The following is a 12,647-nucleotide window of genomic DNA, read 5'->3' on the forward strand; positions in this document are numbered from 1 at the left end:
CTACCGTAAATATATCAAAACGTAATTTTTGATTAGTAATATGCATTGCTAAGAACTTAATTTGGACAACTTTAAAAGTGATTTTCTCAATATTTTGATTTTTTTTTTTTGCACCCTGAGATTCCAGATTTTCAAATAGTTGTATTTCGGCTAAATATTGTCCTATACTAACAAACCATACATCAATGGAATTCAGATGATGTATAAATCTAAATTTAAAAAAATTGTCACTGGTTTTGTGGTCCAGGGTCGCATATACACTTGCCTAGTCCATCTAGTGTCAGGGTTTTACATCATATAATGATCCCCTTCATAAATTCAGTATAAAGGCAGAAGAAAAACATAAAGACAACATGTTGTTTCCAAAATAAAATAATTTTATATTGTCACTGTTCTAAAGTCAAAATAAATTATGAAAATATTATGTGATGAATACTTAACTTGACAGCTTTTATTAATTTTTATATATATAATCACTTTGACAGCCCAGAAAAAAATAAATAAAATCATTTTGTTTTGTCTTAAATTTCCATAGAATCCCAAACTGCTCACGGGCCCCAGTCTGACCCCAGACGTAGTGACCCTTTACTGCACTTCCATCAGATCCTAACTATCTGCCCTTATCACTGCGATCATTACTGATATGTCACACTCACGCCCACAGCTTTATGTCCCACAGATCTGGATATACAAGACTGGCCAGGGTTGGTGAAACTCTTTACCTGATGATAGCCGTTGTAATCCGTGTTTCCCGGCAGACGGAAGCCGGGTGCCAGATACAGCTCTCCCTCCATCATCTCCAACTTGATGAACTCCTCCAGATATGTGCGGCACAGCCTGCGGTCCCAGTCGTCGGTGATGTGACCCCCATACATGATCTCACCGAAGAGATAGCGCAGGTCATCATAGGGCACCTAGATGAAGAGATGACAGTTCAAACCTAAACTAGTCTAAACCACTAAACCACAGCACTGAAAGCACTAAGCTGCTCTTCTGAGGTGTTTCACTGCTCCCAAAAGTGTGTTTGAGGTATATGAGACTCATTCATTCTCTAGTGTGTGTTGAGCGTCATGCTCTGCAGCCCCTGCGGATGAGTGTTTGAACGGCGACTCTGAGTAATGTGATTAAGCTAATGTGGGTGTGTGACGGCGCGGCGCCAGAGCCAGATGAAGCCGTTCCCAGGTGAGAGGAGGTTAATGCGAGCGCTGTGACCTGCAGAGATAGAGTGTGGGCAAAACGATTGGAGAGCAAAGCTGAAATGCGTCAGAGGAGTAGGAAAGAACAACAGCTCATTACATATTCAACCCAGTCTCTGTTTGTTGGTGAACCACAGTCACTGGCCTGTTGCAATGAGAGCTTCCAAATGTGGTTTTTGAATTACTAACAAAATGTGTATAATTAAAGTGCACAAAGCGCTGGATTCATATGTTCTGGTTGGGGTTTTTCCAAATGATTTGCCTCCTTTTGTGACATACTAAACAAGATCTAGAATATTTGAGCTTCTGTTTTCAATATAATACATCTAGATGGTGATTTATACTCAGTGTTGTGGGTAACGCATATGAGTTACGTAAACAGATTACTTTTTTCAAGTAACTAGTAAAATAATGCACTACTTTTATATTTACAACAAAATATCTGAGTTACTTTTTCAAATATGTAATGCTAGTTACTTTGTTTTCCTGTCCCGTGTTGAGAGAAATCGCGAGTGAATTGCAGAGGCACTTCCGTCAGCCTGAGGTTTATTAATTTCACTTTTGGTGTGAAAGGGCCTTTACAGTAGCCAAAAATATAGTTTTTAGGTTTTTTTTTGTTATTAAAAAACAAATAAGCAATCCCAGCCCAGATGACAAAAAGTAAGGCAGAAATAACACAATGCATTACTTTCCATAAAAAGTAACAAAGTAACTTTTCGATGGAGTAATGCAATATTGTAATGCATTATTTTTAAAAGGAATGTTCCCCAAACCTGTTTATACTCCTAAAAAAGACCATACAATCAGTCTATATGACTGCACACTATATTCCAAGCCTTCTGAACCCAGATGGAAATTTAAGTCATAGTTCACTGATGATCCCCTGCTTTTGGAATATAGTGCACAAGTCTATTTGGTGAATTTATTTGTCCATTTTGGATCTTGGCAGTATGAATTACTATTGACTTTCAGTCTATCAGCTATGCTGATGATACCCAGATTTAGCTAGCCTTATCGCCAAATGACTACAGCCCCATTGACTCCCTCTGCCAATGCATTGATGAAATTAACAGTTGGATGTGCCAGAACTTCCTCCAGTTAAACAAGGAAAAATTCTTAATTCAGTTAAACAAGGAAAAACAAGTCATTGCATTTGGAAACAAAGATTAAGTTCTCAAGGTGAATGCATACCTTGACTCGAGGGGTCAAACAACTAAAAATCTAGTCAAGAATCTTGGTGTGATTCATTTCTTTTATGTAAAGCACTTTGAATTACCATTGTATATGAAATGTGCTATATAAATAAACTTGCCTTGCATTGCCTATGTAAAACATCAGGCTGGATATGCTTACTCATTTTGAATTTTTGGGTGAACTATCTCTTTAAAGGTTTGAAAACCTCCCAATGACTTATTCAGTAATCAAAATGTAACCAACAGCTACATTTGCATACTGAATTATGCCTGTAATTGATGTTTTGTGATTGGTGTTGTCCTAGCATATATTTAAAGCATTTATAGCTGTAGTCATAAGCAGCACTCGAGTGAAACATGACGCTTGCTGAGAATCATGACAATGGCTTTAACGCATCATTACACTGAACCAAACGTATCTAACACTGCTCTGCTGCCTCGCACTGCTATTTCCTTCAGGAAATGGTGATCGAGTCCATAGCTCTTTAGCACTGGGTTTTTGCCATAAAAGCAAGCAGTGATGCTTAATTGCTGGGTGCAATGAAGGGCATGAATATTAAATTGGGAGCAGGTTGTTGTGTAGGTGTGGGTGAGTAATTACACACGCTCCAGACCCACATCAGTCTCTTTTAACACAGCGGCTGTCAGCAGGCGTTTCACTCTCCCTAGTTCAATAAGTACACTCACATAAATAAACTCTGCTTCTCTCACCTTGGTGTTGGCCTCCAGATAGTTGTAGAGCACGTTGACGGAGATGGTCAGGTCTCCAGTGTTGAATGGGTAACTCCGGTTCCAGCCCTGAGGGCCGAACTTCCTCCGCTCCGCCACCACCGCGTGGAAGTAACACAGGGCGAAGAGGATGCTTTTGAACTCGTTCTCGCGGGCACACATCTCCAGAGTATCCTGTCAATTAGGACACATCGGTATCAGGCTTCACATTCTGCCAACAAGCTCCGACCGGAGAACAAAGAGAAAGCGTTGAAAGTAAAAACCTTTGCGTTGTTCTTTCATTGTCAGCGTTCCCAGTGGACACCAGGCATTAGGACAGACAAAAGAATGACTCCATTCCAATATATTTAGGAGCTGAGATTCCTTTTTAATTGTCACTGCTTGTCAGAGCTTTCATCGCCGGGCTCATTATTTGAAACAACTTCAATCAGTGTGTGTGTGTGTGTGTGTGTGTGTGTGTGTGTGTGGGGTTGACGTCCAAATGGCATCTCCACCTCATGGGATTCGCTTGTTTGCACAAGAAACCCAATAATGCCGTTTAACAAATATCCTCTGCTTATGAATATATCTCCAGTAGAGTGAGCTCTTATATGTCGCTGTGCTGGTGCGGCTGACTTTGAAGGACTTTTTAAAGGAGCTTTAATAATAGAACAGGAGGAGTTGAAGCTCTGATCCATTAACATTCTGCACGCGACACCAGCGATCTGTCTACAGAATCTCCATAACTACGTTTAATGGCTCGTCACAATCAAACCAATCATGAAGAGTTAAAAATAATTTCCATTAGCCCTGAATTTGACAACGCCAACAGGAAGCAATTGACTCTGCTCTTTGCCAGGACAGCTAAAAAGGTCAATATGAAAGTAGCTGTCATTTTCTGGATTACTGCTGCTTACTAGAGTTTGAGAGCTGTTTAGGCCTTTTTCTCTGCCATTGATTTACTTTTGAGGTGCGTACATGACTAGAATGCGACTCGTTCGGCGGAGGAACCCTCCTAGAAAGCTACAGTACGAGTGTTGCTACAGCACTGATCTGGCAGATAGTCATCGGCACACTAAATCAGCCTAGAGTGAGCTGGAAAGTCACGCCACGGATCGGGTTCGTCGATAACACATGCAGAATTTTAATTAGCAGAAGCGCCGCAAACAGAGACTCTCTCATAACAAGCAAAACAGGCCCCGCAGATGGCCACTATTGTATTAACCAGATCCAAGATAAACAAAACAGCACAATTTGGATTTATGCGACTACAGAAAACATGACATGGGTTAATAAAATGACACTTTTACCCCTGCATTATTCAAAAATGCAATAGTAATGCAATTCATATACAGTGACTTGAACACACTTTTTCTATAATGAACATTTGGGTATATTTCACATGGCATGAAGTCAGAAATGTCAGAGTGATACAACTGTCCTAATATCAATGCTTATTTATATTTGAGAAAAAACTGAAGAAACATAAAATCAATCAATCAATCAATCAATCAATCAAACCTCTGCAGAGCCTCAAGACTGTGTCAAGGTCAATACATGTCTTAAAATATTAGATCATTGGTTTTATGACAGGGCAATATTAGTTCAGGTTGTAAAATGTCATTGTCACCAAAAACAATAATATTTATGAATTAATTGACCATAATATAATAGCTGCCTATAGGACCGTGGAGTAGCTGCATCATGTGTTATTGGAGTGGTGTGAACGTGTACAGGTCGCTCTACCTGGTTGAAGTTGTCCAGGGCTTTGTGCAGGTTGGCATGCATGCCCATGGGCGGCTCATTGGTGATCTTGATGGAGTTCTCCAGGATGCCCTGTGGGATGATGTGGCCATCGGGCGAGGAGGACGGCTCCGCACTGATGAACACCCTGAAGTTCAGGTGGCTTCCCTCTGCATGCTGCTCCAGCTTCTTCTCCAGCATTCCCAGCCATTTAGCCACCAAGTGGATATTCTAGTTTAGAAAACAGCCAACCAGAAGTCGCAATTTAAACAACAAGCAATTCCCTGAAGCATTATCGTGCTGTATGCTGTTATTTGTCAGTACGGCTTTTGTAAATGGGATGTAAAAATCCTTTTTCTATACATGTAAAGTATCATGTCTTGCATGTCTTTAGTACTGTCTTAAGCTCTAAATTACAATGTTTTGCATTTTGTTAAAAATCTAATGCATGAAACAAAAACTGGTTACAAAAATAACTGCGCCATGAAAATAACAATGACTGATAATGCAGGAGCACAAACGATTACCTCCTTAATGCTGTTATCTGCAGAATATATCATTGTGCTGAATGAACTGTCACAGTGTTAAAATCACTATAACAGCGCTATTGATTCACAGAAAGATTTAAATGAAAGAACATAAACCTCTAAATGATATCAATATTGCAATTGGCTGGCAATGACTTGAAAGTACCAAGGATGAGCTGAAAGCCTCCACAAAACAAAGTGCCGCTTTAACTTTTAGCTTGTCAACACAAATTAAGGCTTTCTTTCTCCAGAGCACAGACAGACTTAATGTGTCTCTGAGACGAAACAGCAGCTAAAAGCTTCAGAGCCATCTGCAGTTTTTACTATCCCAGGTGAGATTTCTGTCGTTGGCTGTGTCTGAAACTGAAAAATGCAGGCGATTTCTCAGGCACATTCAATGTGTAAAATACGAAGATGCCTTCATGTTTTGTGGTTTCTTTAGGAGGTGATTTGATTCTCACTGAAAACAATGACATTCTGACATTCATTTTAATTCACTCCAATTATGAAGTCTATCCAATAATTTGTACTGAAAAAAGATAATTAAATTAGAAAAATGCACAACTGATGTGACTGTACTTCACAGTGAGTCATAATTTCATTATTTCAACGGATTTGTTCCCTCATACAGCATGTCTGTTGTAACTGGTCTTCCTGCTGAATCTGCCCGTAAAGCCTGATAACGGCTGGCTGAATGCGGCATATTCCTTCCAGAAAAGCCATTAAAGTTAAACACTATCCTGGCAGCCGCTTTTCAAGTAATAGTCGTCCCTGAGCGAATTCACCTTGCTCTCCAGGTATCTACTCATTGTGTATTTAAAAGGGTACATTAGCAGGAGGGGGAGTCTGGTCACCGTAAGCCACTTGATTCCCAGGACTGAGGATTTTCTGCTCTAGTATTAGCGATTGATTGCCTCTCTACAGTGAGTGGATTTCTGCATTTCTGCTGGCCGGGACCCCATGTGCTGCAATATAATTAACCTTCACTGGAGGGGAACTTTCCATTGACCCGCCGTCTCCCAGCCCGAGTCTGAATTCATAAGTGGACTGCAACAGGAGATGAGACGACGGATGAAGATTGTGGGAAGGCCGTACGGAGATGGGAATCTATCGAATTAGACAATTAAATAGCGCGTTTCTGATCAGCACAGCGTGCGGCGGATCAGCCGGAGGATTTCAAGTAAAGATGTTCACATTCTGCTGCCGTTTCATCCCCGTCGATAAGTCATTGTGATTCTGCGCAGGAGCCTCATTCCTGTGCGTTCAATGATGCAGCACGTTTATCTAGATGAGAGACGTCCGTATCGCAAACATCTGAATTCAGACCATCGCCCTCCTTGTTTTCTTGACATATTGATCACGATTGTGTTTTTTTTAATCAAACCGCGTCCATATGGCCAATTTGTACATTTGGGTGGCTGTTGGACGGCGTCCAGACTAATATGTGTAATGAGCAGCAGTGGCCAAGTGGACGCTGTCTTCACAGTGACATTGGGATGAAATGGCGGCACTCTAATGGACTCATTAGTGGAGTGTGGCTGTTTGCCTCCGTGGGCTGGCGGCAGCGGCGGCGTGAGTGTGGGGCATTTCTCTCTCCCAGCACAGCACAACATGTCATTAATCAGCCGGGAGGCACACGCTGGCCAGACATTTGCTTTGCCAGTTAAGTGCTAATGCACAAGCAGCATTCTTCATCTGAGACACGCTACCGTCATACCGCACTGGTTTACACATTTAGGGGGAAAGTACATGACGATTCACTAAAGAATGATGCACATCAGGAAACTGCTGAATGCAATGTGAACAGTGTCAGGTTGAAGGATGCAGCAGGTTATCACAATCTGGTGTACTTTACTATAACTGTACAGCATCACTCCACCACTGCCATCCAGGCCAGTGTTCTTTTAGAATAAATGAGATGCTATTATAGTTTTCATGAAACACGTTCAATATTTTGAATAGTTTTTATGTCTGCACTTTGCTTTTTCATATTCATTTTAAAGATTTAGAATCAGAATTAGACTTATTACCATCTATGCTTACACACACAAGGAATCTGTCTTGAGCTTCCAGTGCACAGAATTAGACTATAGACTTTGACTTAGGCCCCGTCCACACGGAGACGCGTTTAGCTGTATATGCATACATTTTGTATCGTATAGGCGTTTTGTCCACATGGGTCCGGCATTTTGGGAGAGTGAAACCAATATTTTTTTAAACCGGGTCCCAGAGTGGATAAATCTGAAAACGCCACCCTTGCGTTTTCGTGTGGACAGCGAATCCATATATTTTCTGAAACGATGACGGCATCAGCCCACGTCTCGCCCCTAGTCAGACACCGCTACGTCACGTAACAGCAACAAAAACAAACACTGAACGATTGTCTTTTTATTAACTAACATTGACACAGATTAATAAATGTATTGTTCCATGTTCGTCTGTATACCGCGCGCAAGGTTTATGCGCATAGTCCAAGTCTTCTTCTCTGTTTCGTGGTTTCGTGTGGACGCAGATATTTCTTGAGACGAGGGGGAAAAAAAGATCGGATAGGGAAAGCTCTGGCTTCGTGTGGCCGTAGCCTTAGAATGACAACAATTAAGACAAATGTAATAAGATAATGAATAAATGAATGAATGAATAATTCATGAGATTTCCTGCCCATTCAGTCCTGCTAGATAATGATAAACGAACTTGGCTTGCTGTCCTCAAAGGAGGCTCGAACCCAATGCTCGGCTCAAGCTCCGAGTTAGAACCCCTCCTAATTTTTTTCACGTATGTGATGGAGAAATAAAGGAAATAGAGGAATTCTGGAAGAATTGTTGCTGGAACAGTACAATGACTGCTGTTTATATACGCTCATAGCGATAACTGACAGGATTGAATGATTAGGTCCACCCGAGCTTATGTTAGGAATTTCATATAAATAACAGACAAAAAAGGAAATGGACATTATATGTATAGATATATTGCTATATACAATTATACAAGGGAATGTAAATAAAAGTTACGTTACTCTAAATATACATAAATAATATAAATAGTGTTGGGTATTGCACGTTTTTATTGGACAGTGGGGGGCATTTTTTTATTTTAGATATTTATTTTATTTCAAGTAATGAATGTTTTTATGGTTTAAGTTTTCTGAACTGGCTCCAGACCTGTGGGTCTGATTATGATGATCTTCACGTGTTTTAGTAATGACCTGAGGAAGAACTGTGTGATTTGAGGTGGTTTTACTGCAGTTTGTTTTACCTGTAAAATGACCCAGTGCCCCTCTTTCGCAGCCAGATCCAGAGCCTGTTCTGCCACCACCTCCTGCCCCTGGCCCAGCGAAACGTTGTGGAAATTTCTGTTGTCGAACGTATATCCCAGTTTTCTTCCTGAAGGATGTTATTCAAGGACAAAACAGACAGTCAGATCTGAAGTCATGTGAGGTGTTCTGTGTGCGGTCAGTAATTGCCTGGTGTGTGATCTGATAAGTCGTATTTAATCTGATCCCTCACACTCAGTCATTCATGGACAAACAGAGCAAGATAATCAATAAACCTTCAAATTGGCCTTTGAGGAAAAGTCTGGACACAGTAATTAGCCTGCTTACACCGACAGACTCTCTCAAACACATTAAGTTTAGTTTAAGACAGCAAATACACAGAATGTATTGGTCTGGATTGTAGGTATCTGCTGATCTTAACAGGCTCATTTTGAAAATGCCAAAATGACACCTTAGCTTTAAAATCACTGGCGATTACTGCAGCATTTTGGGGAAATTATGTAAATGGTCTTCATTTGGAGATCACATGCATCTGTACCGTGTTTCTCCACATCCTTCAGCGGGTCGACTCCAGGGGACAGGATGAAGAACATGGGTGTGGCGGCTCCAGACTCCTCATATGACACGGCAAAGTCCAGCGAGCGCCCCATCACGTACTTGCTGCCCAGCTTCTCCTCCACGAAATCTCTGAAGGGTGAAAGAATCGTATTTGGCTTTTTCAAACTCATTATGATCATACTGTAATAATGATGCACTTCCGAATCATAATAAAGAGCACAAAGTCAGCACATCTGTGGAAACTGATTGTTTTATGCCCGATTTTTCACTTGCCGACAGGTTTTGCGAAATCGCAGACAAATGCCTGAAATCGGAGGCAAATCGGTGCTCGTTCACGTGAGTGACAATCAGGCAGTGTGAATTATCAAAGACGCGATCTGAGGGAATCGCAGACACGTCGCCGACGCCCGTGAAATATTTGGAATGCTAAATATCTGGAGCTGTCGGCAATTCACAATCCTGCTGTGTGAAATGAGTTCTGTCTGAAAAACACATCGGCGATGAGCTACAGCCAATGAGAGACCAAGATACAGGGCAGCGGGAAATTGGGGAAGGAGTTAAATGAAACGTAGTTTGCGGACCAGTGTTGCCAAATCCACGATTGCCGCCGGTTGATTTTTATGTCAGCAGGTTGAAGCGACCCCAATAACGTGATATTTAGGCCCTGGAATGTGAATTGTACTAAGAGAACCCCGCCAAAAAAATGTGTATTTTACCCCCCCTGAACGCAATTTTTACTGGGGGACCCCCTCGAAAGCAATTGGGCTATTTTCAGGCTAGTTTTGAGTAGTAATTGGGCGGGTTTTGTAGCGAAAACCTGGCAACCCTGCACCAGACAGAGCTGTCGGCGATTCTTCCTATTGTAAAGTCATGCAGTGTGTAACCTCCTGTCGTCGTTCCATCGTGCAGTGTGAACACTGCAACAACTGAATGCTACCCCAGATAGTCGTTCAGTGTGAAACCAGTGATGCGACGTCTTTGAAAATCGTGCAGTGTGAACTCGGCATTAGACACCGGCCTGTGCTGTCTTATTATATTAACACTGCCTGTGTCTCCCTAAAGGTCAAGCATCATGGACTGTAGAAACACAGAACTACTAAATATATAAAGCAGGAATGAGCGAATATAAAGATAATGTAGAAAAAAAAATACTATCCATTGACTAGGCTGACTAAGATTCTGGGACAGATTCAATTGAGATCTGATTCATGAACAAATTACTCTTATTGATTTGAATCAGTCTGACTAAATGAACTGAATTCATCAGAGCTTCATCGAATCACCATCTGACTCACTTATTGAGCCGCACCTCTAAATGAGTCTTTACTCAAGGTGTAGATTCACACTTTTTTTTGTAACAATTTTTTCAGTTAATGAAGTAAATGTTTTGTAGGAATGCAGCTGAGCAAAAACACAGATTCACACACTCCTGGGAAAACATGTCTGCAAACACTGAGGTATGACACTGAAGGACGGATTGACATGTGACCTGACGGCGTAGGTCATTCTGTCGGGCCGTAGCGCTCTCATCATGCACAGCCTCTGCAGCGACGTCTTGTTCTTCCACTCCTGAGGGAACTTCTCTTTCTCCGGACACTCGGACTCTGAAAACTTCTTCCAGCGTTTAGCCGATCCTTCAATGTCACGGTCCAGGTTATGAAACTCCTCCATCGTACTGAGAGCCTGAAACAACATCACCATAAAATAAGCACATTTTCTATTAAATAAATCCTTAACGAGATAAAATACTGATTACAGATACCACACAAAACCAGCGGAAATGATAAAGGTTCAAAAGGCACTTGATGCACAATATGTCTATGGACTTCAGATTATGTGAAATAGTCCTGCGGTGTCCAAATATGTCACGTCGTCTCAGAATTAATATGAAGCCATAAAAGCTGCATGCATAATAATTATAAAATACTTAGCAAAAAGCTGGAGTTTAGCATGTCACACTGCAGGACTTTCCGAATATATATCTGATGTCTCAGCTAAGCGTTTCATCAATAATTCAAGTATGACTCATTTAGTATGCATTATTTTGCACGTTGTTGAGTGGACGGTGTGCAATCTTATCAGACGTTATGATGACAGACATGTAAACCCTGGACAGAATAAAGAGCTCAGATACAACATTGTCAAAGTGCTAATCAAATCGAACTACAAAGTAAAGTGTCTTTATGGCACAAACTGCTGAGTAAACATGAACGTGTTTCATCATAACGCAGGCTTTCAGAAGTGCTTAGGCAGCAGAACAGAGGATTTCCTATTGCGCACTTATATTTATCTCCTCTCGAAAGAACAACGCTGTGACATACGCCATTCTTTCATACGGAGTCTCGGCTCGACCCGAAGGTGCCGAAAGCGGCGGGAGAATGATGATGACTCATAATCCCAGAAAGCCTTGCTTATGGGAAACACTGTATCTTAATGGCAGATTTGAGCACATTACGGACTCGTGGACTCTTAAATGAGATCAGATTTACATTCCCATCGCTGACGATGTGCTGGAGAACAGCAGGAAACCTTCTGAAGGTTCGCACTGAAGGTGAAGTTAGTCGTTTAGAAAGCGGTAAAAGTTTTCAAGACAGAATAGAAGAGACAGGAATTGCTAGATGTACAGTAGTGCACTTAAACAATAAACTAAGTGATGGTTTCTGTATAATTACTATTTATTCCTAATAGTATCTACGATGAAGAAATATACAAATTCTAATATTATAGGAACAGTTCAACCCCAAAACACAACAACAACAATATATAGGGTCACACTTTAGTTAGGAGACCAATTCTCACTATTAACTATTAAGGCTTTTGCCTTAATAAACTCATCATTTGCTGCTTATTAATAGTTAGTAATGTAGTTGTTAAGTTTAGGTATAGCGTAGGATTTAAGGCCCGTTCACACCAAGCACGATAACTATAAAGATAACGATAAAGATATAGTTCTAAAAATCGTTCTCAATATTAAAGAATAGCATAGTTCACACCACAACTATAACAATACAGAGGAACGATATCGTTGTTATAGTTATCGTTCTTGGTGTGAACGGGGCTTCAAGGATCTAAAATATGGTCATGCAGAATACGGCATTAATATGTGCTTTATAATGAGCTAATAAACAGACAATATGCTAGTAATATGCATGCTAATAAGCAACTAGTTAATAGTGAAAATTGGTCCCTAAACTAAAGTGTTATCATATATTAAAGGTGGGGTATGTATTTTTTCAAAAACTGAGTCAGGCCGAGTACCAAAACAAACTTGTAGCCAATCAGCAGTAAGGGGCGTGTCTACTCATGATGCGGAGGAGAGAGCGCTCAGTGCACAGGAGGACGGACATTAGCCGAGCCGAGCGACGACAGAAAGATAGAGATGGCGGATAAAAAACATAAGAGGAAAACGTCTGCGGAACAAAAGAAGGCTTAAGGCAAGAAGTAGGACCCG

The 12,647-nt window shown here is 41.0% G+C and overlaps 1 protein-coding gene across 1 annotated transcript in view; it reads right to left on the reverse strand.

The window, feature by feature from the left end:
* Nucleotides 1-12,647, reverse strand: part of dnah9 (dynein, axonemal, heavy chain 9) — a 113,772-nt gene that overhangs the window by 14,760 nt on the left and 86,365 nt on the right. Inside the window, exons 60-65 of the mRNA XM_016527147.1 lie at nucleotides 10,686-10,879; nucleotides 9,177-9,325; nucleotides 8,620-8,747; nucleotides 4,844-5,071; nucleotides 3,101-3,292; nucleotides 723-914 (exon numbers count right to left, since the gene is read on the reverse strand). Coding sequence (XP_016382633.1) covers nucleotides 723-914; nucleotides 3,101-3,292; nucleotides 4,844-5,071; nucleotides 8,620-8,747; nucleotides 9,177-9,325; nucleotides 10,686-10,879 — 1,083 coding nt within the window. The remainder of the gene's footprint in view (nucleotides 1-722; nucleotides 915-3,100; nucleotides 3,293-4,843; nucleotides 5,072-8,619; nucleotides 8,748-9,176; nucleotides 9,326-10,685; nucleotides 10,880-12,647) is intronic.

The sequence above is a fragment of the Sinocyclocheilus rhinocerous genome, unplaced genomic scaffold (genome assembly GCF_001515625.1).
Source record: "Sinocyclocheilus rhinocerous isolate Xijiao unplaced genomic scaffold, SAMN03320098_v1.1 scaffold792, whole genome shotgun sequence".
Taxonomy (NCBI): Eukaryota; Metazoa; Chordata; class Actinopteri; order Cypriniformes; family Cyprinidae; genus Sinocyclocheilus; species Sinocyclocheilus rhinocerous.